General features: G+C 36.2%; 1 protein-coding gene across 48 annotated transcripts in view; it reads right to left on the reverse strand.

Moving 5' to 3' along the window:
- LRIG2 (leucine rich repeats and immunoglobulin like domains 2) overlaps window positions 1-22,215 on the reverse strand; it is a 104,443-nt gene that overhangs the window by 69,392 nt on the left and 12,836 nt on the right. For 25 of the 48 annotated variants that reach the window (XM_081493412.1, XM_081493431.1, XM_081493432.1 and 22 more), the window contains 10 exons: window positions 7,600-7,665; window positions 6,144-6,218; window positions 5,856-5,990; window positions 5,173-5,316; window positions 4,907-5,050; window positions 4,294-4,437; window positions 3,944-4,087; window positions 1,656-1,736; window positions 852-923; window positions 645-713 (listed from right to left, as the gene is read on the reverse strand). In XM_081493412.1, coding sequence (XP_081349538.1) covers window positions 645-713; window positions 852-923; window positions 1,656-1,736; window positions 3,944-4,087; window positions 4,294-4,437; window positions 4,907-5,050; window positions 5,173-5,316; window positions 5,856-5,990; window positions 6,144-6,218; window positions 7,600-7,665 — 1,074 coding nt within the window. Of the gene's footprint in view, window positions 1-644; window positions 714-851; window positions 924-1,655; window positions 1,737-3,943; window positions 4,088-4,293; window positions 4,438-4,906; window positions 5,051-5,172; window positions 5,317-5,855; window positions 5,991-6,143; window positions 6,219-7,599; window positions 7,666-8,806; window positions 9,151-22,215 lie in introns of those variants that run through there. The other 23 variants (XM_081493443.1, XM_081493458.1, XM_081493457.1 and 20 more) reach the window with 5 other exon arrangements.

Here is a 22,215-nt window from a genome sequence, read left to right on the forward strand (position 1 = left end):
AAGTTGATATACCCCATTGATTCTCACCAGTGGCTAAATATTCAAATCACCAGAGCTTAAAATTAATAGCAGTGCCCAAATAACCACCCTTCCCCTGGGAAATCCCCGTCCAGGAAATAAGAATAATTTTTTAAAAATCATGAATAAAAAATGGTTAAAATGATATGTATTTTTCTATCATAACTATTCAATAGTTTTGGAACATTTTAGTAGTTTGAACAGATTACAGACATCCTCTCTGTTAAAATGAAAGTGCCAGATCACCTCCAAAAAGTTACGTAATATCTTAACTGTAACCCACCCCAAGGGAACACATGTCTCCAATAGCCCAAAAAGGAAGAAAGGAACAAAAAAGAACAGTAGGATAAACATAAAGCATACCGAGTAGTGCTAGGGTCTCTTAACTATAAGCATCAGCAGCATAGGAAAAGAAATAGAAGGTCTTAGAGCCACACACTCTGGGCTTTTCAATGTTGAGTTATTTTTAAATTACATCCAACCACCAAAATAACTGAATGTTAACACTTTCTTTTTTCCTGCCTGAATTTTGTGCTTTGGGAAATATCTGGGTCACATTCATCACACATACACAACAAGCATGGATAACGATCTAATTAGTGACAAAAAAGACTTAAGTTACTTACAATTCTTTCAAGCGAGTCTGGGAAAAAGCATTTTCTTGGATAGACATTATAGCATTGTTGTTCAAATCTCTGAAATGAAGAGAAATGAAACATTCCCAGTCACCATTTCTATAATTAAATTATATAAACACTTTAAATGGTCATGAAAACCTCTGCTAATAGGAAAGATTATTTATATACTAATCAAAATGAATGATAAATACTCACAGATGCTCAAGGGACTCGAGACCAATGAATGCTTTCTTTGTAACTGACTTAATCTGATTTCCTTGTAAGATTCTGAAATACAAACAACCCTTTCTAATAAAGCTCTCCACTAAACAAAATTAAGTTCATTAAAATAAACATTTACCTATAGAAAGTGAAAATAAGCTTAACATGCATTTTTAAGAAAGTTGTGAACCTTTATTATCAACCAATGCAAAGCATAGAATAAAGGCGTCTATTAACATGTTGGTGCTCAATGAGGAACCTGTAAACAACTATCCTGACCACAGATAACACTTGTGGTTTTCAATAATAAACTGGATCATATTCCCAGATTCTCCCTTCTAAGCAAAAGATCATTCAGTCAAAGAAATTCAGGCAAGTGTGAAGCCTTGGAGACATTCTTAATGGGAGATCTAAAATCTCACTTGAGAGAATTCTCTTTTGCTAGTTAAATTACTCATAAATCTCACATGATTAAAAAGATCACTGGTTCATTTGTGGTTTCATAGCATTTCTTTTACTTAAACTGAAATTTTAGCTTCACAAATAACTTCTCTTTAAGTGACCTTAGGAATGCTCTTTCAGAGAAAGTGCCCCACCACACACACACACACACACAAACACAGAGAGAGAAAGAAAAACAAACCAAAATGCAAAAATGTTAATCAACAACAAAGCTTCTTCCTTTAGTGGATGAGTCAGAAGGCTGACTTTCTAGACATAGCAAATAGATACAATCTAATCACATTTACAACCGATTCTTGACCTCTGTAAACAAACATAAATGTGAAAAATACATACAATTTAGTGAGACTTGTGAGTCCAGCAAAGGCTTCACTAGCATCTTCTATGGCCCATGAAATTTCATTGTTTCTTAAGTTTCTACAAAAATGTCAAGGATAGACAGGTTATTCTAGTCAGCATGACCATCACACCATCAGGCATCATCCTAACATAGCAAAGTTAATTTTGACCCTTATATTAAAGGTTATTTATGGTAAGCACTTAATTCCTCCTTTTAAAGAATACTGAGATAAGCATGCAAGCGCTAATTCTCACAAGCTAAGAATTAAGCCATGGATAAACACATTAAGCAACCCGCTAAGAGTATTCATCTTCCTAGTTAACAGCCTGTAACTGTGCCAGCGTATTAGAAATTAGTCAGGGACCTACAAAAGGCAGGAAGAATTCAAGATGCAAGGCGTATGGCTTACCAATCTGATTTCAGACTGATAGGATTTGGGGTGACCCACACCTTCCCCTGAGACCTCAAACCTGACAAAAACTAATGTCAATAGAGAGCTTCACAGCTCAACAGCAATTAAACATGACCCCTGGGAAGTAACAATGATATACTCATGTGCTAGAGTGATCACTCTGCTTTCTTTAAAAGAAAAAATACGCGTCTTTTAAAAATTCATTCTTCCATTCTCAGAGGACATGCAACTGCACCGCACCTTGTCCTCATGGAAGAAATACCAGTTAAAGATATTTAGTCACTTTTGTTCCTTAAGTCATCTCAGAACAAAGCACAAAGCTTTTTGTTTTGTAAGACATATGTAAAGTTATGTGAATAACAGTAAGGAGATAGATCACTCTTCCCATTTAGCTGTGTCTTTACTTGAAGTGAAAGCTACAAAAGATCATCTTATTTTACCAAAGAACAAACAACTGATGGCTCAACTCTGCAGGACTCGGTACTCCTCCGCAGAACTCACTCACCAAAGTGATTAACAAGTATATCTACTTTGGCAAGAGCATTGATCCAAAGCCAGAATATTTCAGATCTGCTCCTAATTCTGCCTTAACTGTCTTTGTAGCATTAGTTATTACTGCTGCAATTACTTTCCTAAGCTTTAATACTAAAAGTAATAATCAGTGCTGTACTGAAAGAACCTGTCTGCCATCCCATGCACTGCCAAAAGGCTACAGCTGCTTCTAATATAAATTCCTAAAGAAATAAATTCCTGAGATTGCACTGACCTAATTTAACCTCTGATAAAAATAATCATTTTTAATTTTTCAAGGTCAAATCTAAAGGAGGACTATTTCATTAAGTTAAAAAAAAAAATCAAACACACACTTGTGCACCCATAGACACCTTCACAAAATCATCATGCTCTGTCACTGATGGTTAGGTCCCAAAGTTCGGAACCTGCCTCTTTTCTAAATCCATTTATCAACTAAAGCTGATGACCAAAGAGTCCCCTATTCAAGAACCTTAACAATCTACAAATTCTACTAATTACTCTTACTTTATTATGCTCTATGTTTGAGATTACTGTATCTCATTAAAATATCTCTTCATTCAATTATATTCCATGATAAGGATAAAACATCCAACTTACAGAACCACAGAGTTGAAAATGCCTTTTGCAACTATCTAATCCTATGTCCATCCTTCACTGGACAAAAAGATAAAGAAAAAAATAACACCCAGGAAAGGTTAAGTGATTCTGTTTGTCTGGTAGTAAAGTAAAAAATCACACGAGCTTTAGTATAAAAAAGACCTGGGTTCTAATCCTGGCCCAAACATTTACAAGGGATGCAACTTTAAATAAATCATTTTAATCTCTCTGAACTTCAGTCCCCCAATATGGAAAAGAGCAGTAATATCCTAATACTCTGAAAGCCCTTGACCCATATCAGATCATTAATAAATGTTAGTTTTTTCTGTCCAAAATCATGCAGCAAGTTGTTAACAGTAGCAGGTCTCCTGCCAGGGCTGTTCCCATAATACATCCTGCATCCTTCTGAGTGACAGAAGTGGTAGTTCTGGTATACTACACTTAGCGGAAGGTCAGAAGAGTAAGAAAATGTGCGTTCTTAACAACTGTGTACTATTCCACAGTAAGAGATGCGCTGTTGTTTAGTTAACTCAGAATTCAAGTACAAGCTGAAATCACTAGAGATAAGTAAAATTTATGTATAGGGATAGAGATAACCAAGACGGTCTTGTCCCACGGCATAGAAGAGAAGAACTGCAAAATATTAACATACATAAATTTGTAGATTCATTAGTTATTTTGCTTCACTGCTTTAAAAAAAAAAGTCAGCAAAAAAACCCCAAAAAGGACAGATGTACTTACAGTGTTTGCAGATTGGAAAGAAACCTAAATACACCATCAGCGATGTGAGTGACTCTGTTGTCCCCTAAATTCAATCTCTCCAGTAAGCTCAGACCCACAAAGGCAGATTCATCCAGACGGGTCAACTGGTTATAGGACAAATCACTAAAAACAGGAAACATGGTAAACAAGATAAAGAATTCACTCTCTTTCAGTTCAACTTTCATATTCTTACTCTGCTTACATGGTAAATTTAGGGCTTTCAAACTTCTAATAAAAAGGGATATTAGATCTCATTACTAACCATGGGAATGACTTAGTCAATCTGCTCTAGTCTCGCAGCCCCCACGGAAATCCCATCCCACACTCACAGTTCAGACAGTCTTTGGCAGAACTCCCACGCATCAGGGCTGATTCTTTCAACAGCATTCTGGCTCACATAGAGCTGCTGTAACATTCGCAAGCCGTACAACCACCCCTTGTTCACCTCTGTAAGGTTATTATGCTCCAGTTCTCTGCAGAATTAGAGAAAGAAAGAAGGAAATATGTTTCAAACAAGGCACTGCAATGGGAGACTCCAAAATCTTCATTAAGGCTTGAACAGAGAGCCATACACTTTTGCTCAACCCAAGTGAACAAATTCTTTTCATAAATATGTTACTTTAGATTTAGTTCAAGAAAGCAGTGAGACTGTCTAAAATGTACCTATAAAACAAACTCACCAAAAGATATAGTATACCTGGTTCTAGATAAATTCTGATAATTTTCACCTACCAAACATTAAGGGAATATAAACACTTTAGATGAAATGTTTGAAAAACGGTAACAAAAATATTGGTTAGATAACAAAGCTTAAAGTTTAACTTATTTCACATAAAAGCTAAAGTACTTTGTTATAATTAAAGTTACTATCCTAGCTGTTTAGCACTGAAAAGTCCCAGACTCCTTTCCTAACAATCTCCTATTCTAGTTCACAGTACTTACAATTCTTCCATGTTATCCAAGCCAAAAAAAGCTCCATCCTTAAGTTTGCTAATTCCATTCCGTTGCATTTTCAAAGATCTTAAGGAGTCAAGCCCTTGGAATGTGAGACCCTCCACAACTTTAATCCTGTTTCTTTTAAGTTCCCTTTAAAAAAATTGTTTTGCAGTCAGAAAACCAGTTTGCTGATTTGCCCTAATAATAATAAAAAGAAACAGACACTAGAAGAAAAAACAATCTTCTTATAATCCATCTATTCAGTAACTCACAAGAACTGGAGGTGAGGTAGCTTGAAGATCTTGGGTGGAATCATGCTAATTCTGTTCCTGTTTAACTTCACCACTAATAAGGAACTTGACAAATTATCAAAGCAACCAGCCTCCAAGACGGTTATCCTATTATTACTCAAATTCCTAAAATGAACAAGGTAACAACAACAAAAAATTAATGAAACTAAAACACTCTACCACCAGAAAGCTGCCCCAAGTCTATGACTGAGTCTCAGTTCTACCGCTTAGCAAGTGTAAACAATTTCACAATTCATCTAACTGCTTTGCTTCTTCAACACAAAACAAGGGTAATACCTACTTCATTTGGGCTGAAACAGTGTGAACATGTTTTGTAAACTGTAAAACACTAGCATACATGCTAATCATCATCACACAGAGTAAGCTGCTCTTTAACAGACCACTACCATTTATCTTTTACAAAACTGTTAGTAAAATACAATCCACAATTAAATCTCAAAACTTGCCCTGGATACTTAATGTTTTCTGTAAATAGGGTACTCTTTCTTCAAGGGCAGGGAAAAAACCCAAAAAATCTAACCTAGGTTTGTTTCACACAAGCAAAATCACAATAGACAACAGACATATATCTGGGAAGATAAGTATCAACGAACAATAAACATGCACTTCAAAGTAAATCTAGTTTAAACTCTTATTTTACTTACAGATATTTAAGCTGCATTCGAGGAAATGAAGATGTCTTGATTTCTGATATTAGATTTGAACTGAGATCTAAAGTCTCGAGAGCAGGGTAAAACTGGAACACTTCTGCATTTATTTCTGGGATTATATTATGAACTCTACAAAACAAAGATTACATTGAAGCTATTGCCAGGGATCCACCCTAGAGCACAAAAATAACTACGGTTAACAACAAGGGTCCCTAAAACAAAAATAAAAAACTGTGTACTATTCACAATTTAAGTAAAAGACCTGACATCTTATTTACTTACAATGAGAGGAGAGTAATATTAGAAGTTGGTTCTCCAAAATACGGGATTTCTGTTAGTTCATTATAGTTCATTTTCCTGGATAGGAGGAAAAATAGATTTAAAAATTTAGTGAGGGAAATATTACCTCTTGAGTTCTAGTTTCTAGCTAATACATATTCTTTAGAATAGATGCCACATTTGGAAAAAAGCCTATGACCGAGAATGAGTCACACTAAATGTATTCTACTGAGAAATTAGAAATTTTAATTAACAAGTTTTCATAGTATACAACTATAATTTGATACCAACATTTGAAAGTTTAGGAAATATTTTGCAACACTATATATTTTTAATTCCCAGCAAGGTTCTTTCAATAGTTATAAAAGTTATTAAATATAGTTTTAAAATATACACACACACATTTTTTTTAAGTTACTCAAAGTTAGGGAAAGCTGTTTGACATCACAGACCTAATAGATATATCTCAGTTGTTTTAGTAGCAAATCTAATGCAATTACATTTCACCAACCTGGTTTTCAATCACTGAGCAACCTCAACATCTAGAATACAGAAAAGAAGCCAGGAGTAAAATGCCTCCAATCAACCAAATGAAGTAACGAAGTCCATGCAATATATAATAAAGCTCATGCACTCCCCACTGAGCATTTTCCTTCCCTCAGGGCCTACTCTTTCAGCTAATAAGCTTGTTAATTGTTCATTCAGTCAACAGCAGATTAGAGGTGGTCAATTTGAGGCAGGGAAGAAGAGAATACAGAGACAATGAGAGCAAACTACCCTTTGTCACAAAGCTATTCAAGAGAAAAACTCATCTGAGATTCTGGGGGTGTTTAGCACAGAGGTGAACAGTTGTGCTTCTGAGAATATCACAATGCAATAACTACATTAATAATATTTTAGAAAATCCTCTCCAAAAACTACATAATAATACATTTCAGTACGAAAGGAAAAATGTCAGTGAAGTGGAATATTGAATTACATTAAACAACACACTCCAAATGATACCAAAAATATTGCATTTCATATAAATTCACTTCAGACATGACGCTTCCACCTCAGACAAGTCAAAAGGTAAAAAATAAATAAATTTACACAACAGAGAGTTTTAAGGCTAAAACTCTGGCAAAAAAAAGAAAAAAAAATATATATATATACACACACACACACACGTCACTCTAAAGAGGAGAGAAATCTTACTTTAGCACCCTTGGAAGGAGAATAGTATTTCTATGCAGTTTACAACTGGAAATCATCAACTCAATGGCATAATACCCGAAGAGTTTGTGATAATAACAAAGCTAAACATAAGTTTAGGTTTTTAAACATATTTTAATCTAAAGTTTTCTTTTCTTCAATTTTTTTTTTTTTGACATTTTTGGACTGAATATCCTGAAATTCCTAATTCACCAAATCACCTCAAAGAATTTAATGTAAATTTAAGTAAACAAAAATAACTTACACTTCTTGTAATGTTTGAGACTCCAAGCTGATGTTCCAGTTAGACAACCGATTATGACTCAAATCCCTAAATGGAAGACAAAAGACCATTCTTAGGTTAATGCTGGAAAGCACACTTAAAGGAAAGAAAAAACTATGAAACTAAAATAGGAATCTAAAAGCGCTATCAAACATGAATCTGAGTAGCACAGATTAAAAAAATGTTTACAAAGGATGAATAAAAATTCATCTAGATTTCAAAATAGCCTTTTCAGTTTTATTGAGGGCTTTTTAATTTTTATTTTTACTCACAAGGAAATACATTCACGCGGTTCAATAATTAAGAAGTATAAAAGGATGTACAGTAAAGAGTCTCCCACACTTTTCTCCAGTCATTCAACTTTCCTCCCCAACATCAACTGAAAATATATTAATACCATTTCTTTTATAGCCTGTCAGATATACCAGAAAAATTTTATACAAATGGTAGAATAATTTACACATGATTTTGCCTCTTGCTTTTTTCACTTAACAATACATCTTGTAGATCATTTCAGTGATACGGTTTCTCCATCCCTTCTAGTGATTACTTTTTATTATAATGCACTATATTCTATATACTTTTGAAAGAAATACACACTTTTTAAAGTAATAAAAAGTAATATATACTTCTAAAGTAATATACACTTCACATAATATATAGTACAATATTATATATTACACTTTAACTATAGATAAACTTGAAGATGGACTGGATTTCACAAGTCAAGACAGTGAGTTTCTATTTTAGAGTTGAAGTTGACCACATCCCTGATAGAGATGCAGTCTTCCTTAAAAAACAAAAAGGGAATCTAGCTTCAGAGAAGGGACATTCATCTCACTCCATGTTACCTTAATGATGAAGATAGTAGTGGCAGCAACAGCTAACATTTATTAAGTGCCACGCACTCTTCTATGCACTTTATACATATTAACTGTCTGAATCCATACAACAACCTGATGAGGCAAATACTTTTACAATCCTCACTTTTCCAACACAGAAACAGATGGAGAAATGAATAATTTGGCAATTCAAGGTCACACAGCTAATAAGTGAGGAAGTTGTAATCTTGAAATTCCATCTCACTTCTTGTATTCTTGAAATTCCATCTCACTTCTATCAGATACAGTAGAGATTTCACTGATATTTAGTCATGAGTCTAAATATTTAAATAGGCTTAAAAATTCACCTTGATGCTTTCTGGCATCTTTTCAAGGCTGAGATGGAATCCAGCCCACACAAGCTGTCTGCCCAAGAGATGTATTATACATTACAATATGGCTAGCAATGGGGACACACTAGAGACACATTACAGATCACTTTATCTCACTGTGCCACCATGGGCAGCTGACAGATGCATGCAGTTTGAACGGTGTCTCTATCACAGCACAACAATTTGTTCTCAGCTAGATTCCTGTCTGTGCATCTGTAAAACCTAGCCACTTTCATGTAACAGCCTAATTTACACCATAATGTAACTAAGGCTAGATCCAACCATCACTTTTTCACATAGTTCTAAAACCTTTTTCATACAGTTCTAAAATCTATATTCTAAGATATGTGGCACCAGGTATCAGCTCAAGGACATTCATGGATGGAGGGATGTGCTGGAAAATGTTAAGAAATAAAAATGTGAATTCACTACACATAAAAATCTTATATGCACTTTCTTTTATTTAACTTTAATTGGAGAATAATTACCTCACAATATTGTGATGGTTTTTGCCATACATCGACATGAATCAGCCACGGGTATACGGGTCCCCCCCATCCTGAACCCTTCTTCCACCTCTCTCCCCACCCTATCCCTCTGGGTTGTCCTAGAGCATTGGCTTTGGGTTCCCTGCTTCACACATCGGACTTGCACTGGTCATCTATTTTACATATGGTAATATACATGTTTCTACGCTACTGTCTCAAATCATCCCATCCTAGCCTTCTCCCAGAGTCTGTTCTTTACATCTGTGTGTCTCTTGCTGCCCTTATGCAGACACTTTCATCCAATTCACACTTGCTACTGAACAATAAACACAAAATTTCATATTAATACAAGCGAAAAGATATTTATTTATTGTAGCGCTTCAACTGAAGGAGAAATTCAACTGTTCTAATTTAAGTTAGATACTCCATATTCTGCTTCAAGGTGGCTGGGCTGGCAAACAGAGAGGTAACATCTGTATAGTAGGCTACCATAGTATGATTTAATTATATATCTCATGCTTTCTGGAAATTATGTTTTTTTTTTTCCTCTTACAGATTAAGGGCTTTCATTTTCATCAGTGTCTCTAATGCCTTTCCAAACCCTAATCTCCTTGACAGTATAACTTTTGGCTGTACGATCCCCTACAGTTCCTCTCATGGATGTCAATGATGACCAGACAATCAGTTTTAAAGAAAACCATTATTAAAGAAATCTAAAGCAATCAAATGAAACTCAACTTATATATAGTATAAACCACTATGTATTCAGTATCAGCGAAAACTGTCCAGTGTCTGGACTAGAGTAAAGAATAATTTTCTCTGTATGTTTGAAAAACCTCTAAGGATTTTCAGTGGAACGCAAAAGATACCTGAAAAACTCTGGAGCCTTTCTACAGAGTAATGCTGTCTTAACAATATATGCCTCACAGAACCCCATATAATGAGGCTCTCTGGACTTTTCTGCAACAAATTCACATAGTACAGATTAAAAAATACAGCAAACTGAAATTCACTCCCCAAAGTAGTACTATCATATAAAGCAACTAGTATAAATCATATAGCTGCTCTATCAAAATACCAGGTGTGTAACTACAATTATACGGATTGATCTGATCATCAGATATTTATGCAATAAGTATTCACTGAACCATATGCCAGGCAGTGTGCAAGTGCTAAGGTTACAACCACTGTCAATTTTACAAATCTTTTTGTCTTTTTCAAAAGCTGCATTTATAGTACTCTGTGGAGTCACTTCAAAAGAGTAAACACGAATTTAACACCACCTCAGCTACTACCCTTCATGGAAAAGGTGTAAATTAACTTTTTTATATCTTAATTTCACTCTGGCATTTAATGTTACATGGGCATATGAAGGGGCTTCCCAGGTGGCAATAGTGGTAAAGAACCCACCTGCCAATGCAAGAGACATAAGTAGATGCAGGTTTGATCCCTGAATTGGGATGATCCCCTGGAGGAGAACACGGCAACCCACTCCAGTATTCTTGCCTGGAGGATCCCATGGACAAAGGAGCCTGGTGGGCCACAGTCTATGGGGTTGCAAAAGGTCAGACACGAGTGAAGCAACTTAGCACACCCACAGGCATATGGAGGTGTGTGTGTGTGCACGCATACACACACACACACACACACACACACACTTGCTCTCTACAAGCATGCCTTATTTCTTTTTTTTTTCTTTAAGTATTCCAAAAAGCCCAAAGAAGACAAATTTGAAGACTTCAAATATCAGATATAAAACTCTTAAGATTAACAATTTGAATAATTTTCAAAATTAAGGTCTCTCTCACTATTCTTGCCAATGGCCGGTCATTAATTTCATTTAGTTCAGTAAAACTAATGCTAGTTTGTTTTTAAGTGGAAATCCTGAAATGGAGAACTGTCTTTCGAAGATTTTCCCCTTGAAGTATCCTTAAAATGCACTTAAATAGGTGAAGCAATTTAATGCCTCATAAACATAACCTAAAGGGTCTAGCTTTCTAACAGTCAATAATCCTTATTTTTTAACAGCACTAATATCTGAATATTTATTGATATGATATTTGGAGAATAAAGACCTGAGCAAAAGCCTTAGCTCAGTGTTATACTCAGCTCTCACTCATGCTAATCTACAGGGATGAAGCTGTAATAAAAGATGAATTATTTAATTCTTGATATCATGTGGAGCCAGAGGTGCCATTAATGCAGCCATTTAGCATCATCAGGGTGTAAATAATTTATAGGATGTGCAGAGCAATCACAATAGTTTGAGGAGAATCAAGTTCTGCAAGCTAACTGCAAAGAAGTCCTATAGCACTGGAGACACTGGAGTTTTCTTCTGTCCAGTCATATACGTACATTTTTGAGCCATCATCAATATTTTTTGTTTTTCATAATATGTAGCACTAATAGTTCTGAACTGTGAACTTCAACAATAACAGAATTTCTGATAAAGGGGCTCTTTGCAAAAGTTATAAGATAGTAACAATATATATTAAGTCCAATAGTTTGAGTATGACAATACTTTATGTATTTATCTGGTATAATTCACCCTTTCTTCTGTGAATGGAAATCCCTGTTTTGCTAATTAGAGTGTATCCAGCATAATTTACTTTTAAAAATAATACTCAGGATTATCATGTTGGTGAATTATAGCACTATGATTTAACAGGCTGATGTTCAATCAGCCTTAAGGGCTCTTGCGGTACACCAAAGACAAAGATTCCAAAACAACTCCAACTGCTGTCTGCTTTTAGGTTTACTTTTCCTTTACCACTAACAGCTGTATACAAAAGCTATCCCTTCTTGGAACTGTCAGTCTTCCTGTCTCTAACAGTACTACTTGCATTTTTTTCTAATTTGTCGCTTCTTATCAACTATCATAGGCTAGAAAACCCAGTGCCTGATAGAACTGTCCAAAATAGGAGTAAATGAGATAGATGTGTGTGAGAGTATGAGAAGCTCCTTTACAAATAAGTGCTTCCTGGGAGCATTTTTGCTCTTTTGGTTGAACTAGTCAATCCTAAATGAAATCAACCTTGAATATTCGTTGGAAGGATTGATGCTGAAGCTCCAATACTTTGACCACCTGATGTGAAGAGCTGACTCATTTGAAAAGACCCTGATGCTGGGAAAGATTGAAGACAGAAGGAGAAGGGGATGACAGAAGATGAGATGGTTGGATGGCATCATCACTGATTCAATGGACATGAACTCTGGTGAACTCTGGGAGATGGTGAGGGACAGGGAGGCCTAGGGTGCTGCAGTCCATGGGGTAGCAAAGAGACAGACACGACTTAGCAACTAGACAACAAAAGGCATGGCTGGAGATACTGGGCAAATATCTTTTAGTATAAATAAGACCGTATTATGGCATGAAACACAATGCTACTCCAAATTAAAGTTTCTATCCTTCATTTGCATTACCTATTTGCAATACATTGTGTAACACTTTTTATATGAATACAACAAGTTGGAGGTAGTAGGAAAATGGGAGCATTAACTTCAAGAATAAGAGGCATATCTTATTTTCTTCCATTATCTTTCTCTGGGATCTTAATGATTGAAAATATTGCTTCATTGTGGGGACCACAACAAAACAAAAAATACAAATTCTATAGTAACACTTAAGAATAGAGTTCCTGCATGCCCAGTCTTAGTACCTGGGGTAAGTCATTTAACCTCTCTAAACTTGAGTCTTATCTACCATTAAATAAGGATACTATTAGTATCCTTATTGTAGTAACAACCTCAGTGGATTGCTCAGATGATTAAAAGGATATGGATAAAATGTTTAGAATACAGGTCAGTGTGTAAACTGTAGGTGATTACATAATTGTTGTTCAGTCGCTCAGTTGTGTCCGACTCTTTGTGATCCCATGGACTGCAGCATGCCAGGCTTCCCTGTCCATCACCATCGCCTGGAGCTTGCTCAAACTCATGTCCATTGAGTTGATAATGCCATCCAACTATCTCAACTTCTGTCATCCCCTTCTCCTCCCACCTTCAATCTTTCCCAGCATCAGGGTCTTTTCTAAAGAGTTAGCTCTTTGCATCAGGTGGCCAAAGTTTGGGAGCTTCAGCTTCAGCATCAATCCTTCTAATGAATATTTAGGACTGATTTCCTTTAGGATTGACTGGTATGATTTCCTTGCTGTCCAAGAGACTCCCAAGAGTCTTCTCCAGCACTACAGTTCAAAAGTATCAATTCTTCAGCACTCAGCCTTCATTATGGTCCAACTCTCACATCCATACATGACTACTGGAACAATCAGAGCTTTGACTGTATGGACCTTTGTAGGCAAAGTAATGTCTCTGCTTTATAACATGCTGTCAAGGTTTGTCATAGCTTTTCTTTCAAGGAGCAAGCGTCTTTTAATTTCATGGCTGCAGTCACAATCTGCAGTGATTTTGGAGCCCAAGAAAACTAGATTAAATAGAATGATGGTTCAACACTATCACCTCTTCTAAGTATTTATTTTTTTGTATACAAAGGCATAATCCACTTCCCAAGGTAAATTTTTTTTTTTTTTTGGTCATGCCACAGAATGTGGGATCTTACTTCCATCCCAAGGATAGAACCCTCTGCACTGGAAGCACAGAATCTTAACCACTAAATCACTAAGGAAGTCCTGGTAAAATTTTAATTAACTGGAACTACTCCCCTAACTTGTTTATTAAAGTTAATATATTGCTTCTGAATTCCAATTTCATGAGAAAAATGCCAGTAATAAGGCAGTCCACCAAAGATTTGGTCAAATTATTGAAGTATAAATCTACATCACAAAGGCTTCCCAGGTGGCTCAGTGGTAAAGAATCCACCTGCCAATGCAGGAGATGTGGGTTTGAGCCTTGGGTCAGGAAGATTCCCTGGAGAAGAAAATGGCAACCCACTGCAGTCTTCTTGCCTGAAAAATTCCATAGACAAGAGGACCCTGACAGGCTACAAAAGTCCATGGGATCTCATAGAGTCAGACACGACTGAGCAACAACCCTATATCACAAGATGTTTTAGAATAACCCAGTAATGCTTCTAAGAATCCATTCTACATACACAGCCATATAATTATTAAGAGATACCTACCAGGAAGTTACTATAATAGCAAAACCATAAAATAAAAAGAAATCTCAATGTCCATTAAAACAAGATCAATTAAATAACTTATGAAAGTTCCATACAATGGAAATCTCTGCAGCCAGTAAAAAGAATAGCATCAGGAATATGGTCAATAATATTGTAATAATTTTATATGGAGACAAATGGTTATCATGATACCAGACTTATCATGGTGATCACTTCATAATGTATGCAAGTGTCAAATCATTATGTAGCACACCTGAAACTAACATAATACTGTACATCAACTATATATTTCAATTTAAAAAATAATAAGAGATATTTATACATAGTACATAGAACAGCATTGGGGGAGGGTTGTTTAAAGGAAAGGAAGGACCTCCAGGAAGGTTCCACCAGGGGGCACCTCCTAGGACTGCTGCTGCCAGTGCGTGTATCCCTGAGGCAGGCCACTGCTAACCCATGCCTCCACGGGAGACCTTCCAACACCAGCAGGAGATGAGTGCACGTCCTTCTACTCCGCCACCTTGAAGTGACGTCCCATGAAATCAATAAAGAGATATCGGCCCCTTGTGTTCAATATGGCATTACCTAAAATAGCCAAGATGTGGAAACTAAGTGCTTATTGATGAATGGATAGAAAAAGGAGATACAAGGATATATGTATATGTATGTGAATATGTATATATAGACATATATCTGTATTTATATATTCATATATATAATACATATTACATATATTTATATATCTGCATTATAAACATACATATACAAATATTATTCAGCCACAAAAATAAAAGAATCCCTGTGATTTGTGACGAAAAAAAAGGAAAAGCCATATATGTAAAACTTTGTGGAAGTACACCCAAGAAACAGTTAACAGTGAGCCTTCCTTAGATGGAACAAAGGAAACTTTCACTTTTCCATTTTATATGCTCCTGTACTGTCTTAATAGTTTACCATAGGAAAGTATTATTTAAAAATAAACTCACACATAAAACCTATCTTTAGCCCAAGATGTAACTGGGAAAGAAGATTTTAATTCTGTTACTTTTCAAAGAGATTAACGCCCTAAATTGACCCAATGAGGTTAATTATGACATTGGACAATGGAAAAAATAATAATCAGATTTTTTTGTATTTCTAATTAGTAATATACCTCAGAAAGAGAGTGTAAAATACATATATACCAGACTTAGTTTTTGGACTGACTTATCAAACAGTGAATTGCACTTTATATCCTGGTGTCTGGCCCTCAAATTTCAAGCCAATGAACAGCTAAATTTTTAGTAAGCAGTACAAAACCATGGCATACTAATTCCATGCTTGTATTTCACTGGATATTAACTGCTTTGCAATATTGTGTTTCTGTTGCACAATCAAGTGAACCAGCTATATGTATACATATATCCCCTCCCTCTTGGACCTCCCTCCCACCTCCCCTCACCCCACCCATCTAGGTCATCGCAGAGTTATCCCATGTTTTCAATTTTTTTTTTTTCCATTTACTCAATAAAATAAAAAATAATTCAGCAACAGCAGGACAAAGGCTGTTGCTTATATATGAAAATATACAGAAAGCTAAGATACATTCCATCATCAGTTTCTGGGTATCAACTGGGTACACATCTGTGTATCAGACTATTTTATATTTATATTTGGACAGACTATATTAGGTTGGCGCAAACATAACTTTGTGATCTCAGACCATGAATTTTAAATCATTATAACTAGGCTCAAACAACATCTTTATTAATTAAAATAGGAACCATCATCTTCAACACATTTTTGCCAACAAGAACTAAGTTTGTTTATTCCTGTAGCATAAAAATGTGTGCTTTGGAATTCGACGAACTTTTGAAAACATCCTGCTAGTTAGCTGTAGAAGCAAAAGGTTGTCAAGATACTTTAAGAAGTGGTAGTCGGTTGGTGAGAGGTCAGGTGAGTATGATGGATGAGGCAAAACTTCATAGCCCAACTCATTCAACTTTTGAAGCACTGGTTGTGCAATGTGCAGCTGGGTGTTGTCGCGGAGAACTGGGCCTTTTCTGTTGACCAGTGCCAGTTACAGGTGTTGCAGTTTTCAGCACATCTCATTGATCTGCTGAGCATACTTCTCAGATGTAAAGACTCTGCTGGGATTCAGAAAGCTGTAGTGGATCAGACTGGCAGCAGAGCACCAGTGACCAAGACCTTTTTTTGGTGCAAGTTTGGCTAAGTGCTTTGGAGCTTCTTCTCAGTCATAACCTGATCTTCTCATGCCACAATCCGATCAAGAAATGGTGCACTGTTGTTGTGCAGAATAAGAGATGACACTTCAAAATGACAACTTTTTTGATTTGCAGTCAGCTCATGAGGCACCCACTTACTGAGCTTTTACACCTTTCCAATTTGCTTCAAATGCCGAATGACTGTAGAATGGTTGATGCTGAGTTTTTCGACAATTTCTCATGTAGTTTTAAGAGGGTCAGCTTCAATGATCCTCTCAATTGGTCACTGTCAACTTCAGATGGCCGGCCACTATGCTCCTCATCTTCAAGGCTCTCATATCTTTTGCAAAACTTCTTGAACCACCACTGCACTGTATGTTTGTTAGGAGTTCCTGAGCCAAATGCGTTGTTGATGTTGCAAGTGTCTCCACTGCTTTATGACCCATTTTGGAGTCAAATAAGAAAATCACTCAAACTTGCTTTTTGTCCAACATCATTTTCCTAGTCTAAAATAAATATAAAATAAACAGCAAATACAAGCCATAAGTAGAAAAAAGAAAAAGCGAGAAATGTGTATTAAAATTATCTATAACATAACCACATTTATTTAAGAATGTATTCCAGTATCAAATGGCAAAGTTCAACAATGAAAAACTGGAATTACTTTTGCACCAACCTAATAATTATTAAGTTACTGTAAAGATTTTGGGAAGTGAATAGATATGCATTAATATAAGTTGTCTTATTACAATATTGGCAGATAAGGCAGGTCTAATCAAAGCCAAGCATCAGCTGGTTTCTCATTATTAACATAATCCATTATTCCTTAATACTCATGTAGCTTAACCTGGCACCAAGTCTAGTATCTCCTCAAATATGCCTAATTATGCTCAGGGTTGGCTATGCTTTTCAGGCTGCAACCTGCCAAGATTTTGATTATATAAGCAGGATGTCATAGTGATTTTGAAAAGGAAATACAAAAAATAAAAATATCTATAAGAGAAATGCAAAGATAAGAAGCATTTAGCAACAAATTTATTTACATCACACTTCATTAATGTTGCACTGTTTATGGTTTAACTTTTAAACTATTCATCACTACTAGTAGTTGTGATAGTTATTCCAGTATTTAAGTTTATTACAAACAACATAGTTAGTCTCTTTTTTGGGGAAAAGTTGGGGAATGACAAGAGAAGCAGAGGAAAAGAATACACACACTTAAAAAAAGGTTTACAGCAAAGTAAAAAAAGCTTGCATTAAATATTCTATTCTGGTTTTTATTCCAAATATGAAATTAATAATTTGGATGGAATATAATTACTTAAATTGCTTTTGTTTTTTTATTTGCACCAGCAGAACATCTTAATATTTTTGATGACTGGAATAATACAGAATAAACAAGATGTGTCATTTAGTTTGGCATAAAAAAGAAAACAACATAAAAATGCATTCAGTTATTTTTTTTTTAAACATTTTTGCTAATCTCTTAACATGATTTGTTTTCTCTACTGCTTAAATGCCACTTTTCCATCAGGATTAAAGAGTCCTTAATAAAGAAAGTATACTATATAAAATATCATGAACCTAGGATGAGGGAAATGTATTTTCTAGCATGGGGAAGCCAAATGATTATCTTAATGTACAAGTAATTCTTTGATTACTCATGTGCTGATTATATATGTTGTATATAAGGAAATGCAAAATACTTTTAATATAATGAAACATAATTAGGATAACAATCTCTATAAAAAGAAAAGCATCTTCCAAAGCATAAAGGACTTTTAAAGAATTAAGTAAAGCACAGATCTTTCAATTAACATTCAGTAAGCAACAACCATTTATGGTTCAGTGGTTCTTCACCACCACTATACATCAGCATTACCAGGAAATATCTAAAACACTGATGCAGGGGTCTCCTTCAGACCAATCAAAGCAGAATCACTGGGGTGTGATACCCAACTATTGGTATTCTGCTAAGGGTCTCCAAGTAGTAGTCTAACCTGCAGCCAATGCTGAGAACCACTGAGCTTCTCCAGAAATCTAATACCCAAAAGGATGCTCTGCTAAGATTCTTTCTTTTCCTTTTCTCACCTTACAATAAACCTGTCAACAAATATTTGACATCTACCATATGCCAGGCACTGCACTAAGCAGCATAGAATAAAACAGGCATTTAAGGAGTTATACAATCCCTCTTGGAGTTTACAGGATCACTTTAACATAAAGTCTCAAAAAAAAAAAAAAAAAAAGATAAAAGTCTCACTGACACCAAAATGTCACTGAACAGTGTTCATTATCAAAATGAAGTTCCTATAAATCCCTATTTGCGCCACAGGAAGGTAGGATAGAAGGGGTAGAAGGGATGGATGCTTTTCTATTTAATTCACCTCTGTTTTGCTTATTTCTTTTAATAAGAATACATGCCCTTTTATAATTTATGCATGTTTTCTAAAATTAGATTTTAAAAGTGAAGTGTTAGATAAACACAACAAGACATACTAGTCGATTGTTGGATAGCTCCTTGGATATCTCACTGGAGAAGAGTCAGGAAATAGGTTTAGGTAGGGGAGTCTATGGGATTCCCAATCTATGGTAAAGAACCTGTCTGACAATGCAGGAGACATAAGAGAAGTGGGTTCAATCCCTGGGTTGGGAAGATCCCCTAGAGGAGGGCATGGCAACCCACTCCAGTATTCTTGCCTGGAGAATTCCATGGACAGAGGAGTTTGGCGGGCTACAGTCCATAGTGTTGCAACAAATTGGACACAACCAAAGCGACTTCGCACGCAGGGGAGTATGAGTGAGTGAAGTCGCTCAGTCGTGTCTGACTCTTTGTGACCCCATGGACTGTAGCCTGCCAGGCTCCTCTGTCCATGGGATTTTCCAGGCAAGAGTACTGGAGTGGGCTGCCATTTCCTTCTCTAGATCCAAAATGCAGTACTTGGATGCAATCTCAAAAATGACAGAATGATCTCTGTTCGTTTCCAAGGCAAACCATTCAATCAATATCACAGTAATCATGACCATAAAAACAAATAAATGTTGGAGAAGAGGGGTTCTAATGCCCTTTACTTGAAACAAGCAAAAAATTGACTAATACAGTTGGTCCTTCAATTCTCTGTGTATGGGGTGTGGTAGGGGTGTAAAATCAGAACAATGTGATACAGACCTCTGCACTCATGAAGAATCCAGTGAGTTTTTAAATAACCAAAAAAAATTTAGAAGTTTCTGACATACAGATGCAAAGACAGTATCTACGGAATTCCCTGGCGGTCCAGTGATTAGGACTCAGTGCTTTCACTGAGGGGCCTGGCTTCTATCCCTGGTCAGGGAACTAAGATCCTGCAAATCGAGTAACATGACCAAAAAAACCCCCAAAAAACCAGTACCTATAACTGGTACAACCATTATGGAGAAAAGTATGGAGATTCCTTAAAAAACTGAAACTAGAACTATCATATGATCCAGCAATCCCACTCCTGGGCATATATACAGAGAAAACCACAGTTTGAAAAGATACACGCATCCCAATGTTCACTGCAGCACTATTTACAACAACCAAGACACAAAAGCAACTTAAATGTCCACTGACAGAGGCATGGATAAAGACAATGTAGTACATATAGACAGTGGAATATTATTCACCCATAAAAAGGAATTAAATAATGCCATTTGCAGCAACATGGATGGACCTAGAGATTATCATACTAAGTAAGTCAGATAGAGAAAGGCAAATATCACATACTGCTTATATGTGGAATCTAAAAAAGAAAAAAAGTACAAATGAACTTATTTACAAAACAGAAAGAATCACAGACTTTGAAAACAAACTTACTGTTACCAAAGGGGAAACATGGCAGGGAAGGAGTTTGGGATTAAAAAATATACACTATATATAAAATAATCAACAAGGATCTACTGTACAGCAAAGGGAATTCTACTCAATATTCTGTAATAATCTACATGTGAAAAGGACCTGAAAAAGAATAGATATATGTGTGTATATATATATGTACATGTATATATATATATATATATAATGAATCCTTTTGCTGTGCACTTGAAACACAACACTGTAAATCAACTATAATATAAAACAAATTTTTTTAAGACAGTATCTAATAATAAATAAAGTTTCTGTCCAGGAAAAAAAAAAATTTATCTTTACTCACACACACAATGCTCCTGACACCAGATATTTTGGGGTTTTTCCCCCCACACGAACCAATTCTCCAACATGCACTGGATATCCTATGATTCAATTCTGACACTAACTAGAGTTAGTGCTGACCCCATAAGTTAAGGGTTTAGTCCCACAAGACTGCCCCCATCCCCACTTCAGACACCAATCACAAAAAGATGGTTGTGTTACCCACAACTTCTGTCTGACTTGGCTTACAAACTGGAGGTTTCCATGACCCCCTCCTCGGATTCAAACACCTGCTAGAACAGTTCACAGAACTCAGGAAAACAATTATGTTTACTAGTTTACTATATAATAAGAAAATACGATAAAGAACTCAGATAAACAGCCAGATGAAGATACACACAGGCGGAGGTCCAGAAGGGTCCAGTGCAGGAGCTTCAGTCTCCGTGGAGGTGGGATGAACCACCCTCACAGCATACCTACCAGCAGGTGTGTGCATCAACTTAGAAGCTGTCTCAACTCCATACTTTTAGGATTTTTATGGTGGATTCATCACACAGGCATGATCAAGTACTACCTCAATCTCTACCCCCTCCCCTCCTTCAGGAGGATGCAGGGGGCAGGGGAATGCAGCTGAAAAATTTCCAAGCTTCTAACCACAGCTTGGTCTTTCTGGTGACCAGCCCCCATCCTGAAGCTATCCAGAGCCTACTAACAGTCACCTCATTAGGTCAAAAGACACTCCTATCACCCACAAAATCCCAAGAGGTGTAGGAGATGTGTGTCAGGAATCAGGGTCAAAGAACAAATATTAGACCAGCAGGCATTCCAAACACTCTTTTCACTTTGGAAATCATGGGGATTTCAGGAGCTCTGTGCCAGGAACCTGAGGCAGAGATCAATTTACATATTTTCTGTTATTTCACAGCCCACACTCTTGGTCTCTGGCCAACCCCTCCTTACAGCAAAATGATGCACAACTCAAAAAAGGCACTGGGACATTGTTAGAATCCCATTCAGTCATTAATAACTGGACCATCCGTCATCATATGATATGAAAAATAATTTCCAGGCAAGGCCACTTGGGTTTGCAGGCTTCCAGTTAATCTTGTCAGGTTCCAAACGCAGGAATGGTCTAGGCAAACATATGATTTCATTCTTTTAGTTGTCTGATGTAACTGAACTAAGATATGATATCATCTACTACTCTGAGCCCTTCTGAGGTCTTAATATTGGATTTCCCTCACTGTAACAATCCATTTATTCCTTTATCTTCAGCTTTTCCAACCCAAACTCTTCCAACTTTAGAAGACACATCAGGTTCCGCCACTGTGCTGATCTAGATAGCAAACAGTAATACTAGTTTAGCAAGTTCTTCCCCTTCAATCCACTCATTCATTTAGGGTAAGGTTACATAGGTACAGAACTTCTGGGCTATTTCTACCACCAGGCAATATAGAGACATT

Source organism: Giraffa tippelskirchi, chromosome 5 (genome assembly GCF_054371585.1).
Source record: "Giraffa tippelskirchi isolate mGirTip1 chromosome 5, T2T-mGirTip1v1.2.pri, whole genome shotgun sequence".
NCBI lineage: Eukaryota > Metazoa > Chordata > Mammalia > Artiodactyla > Giraffidae > Giraffa > Giraffa tippelskirchi.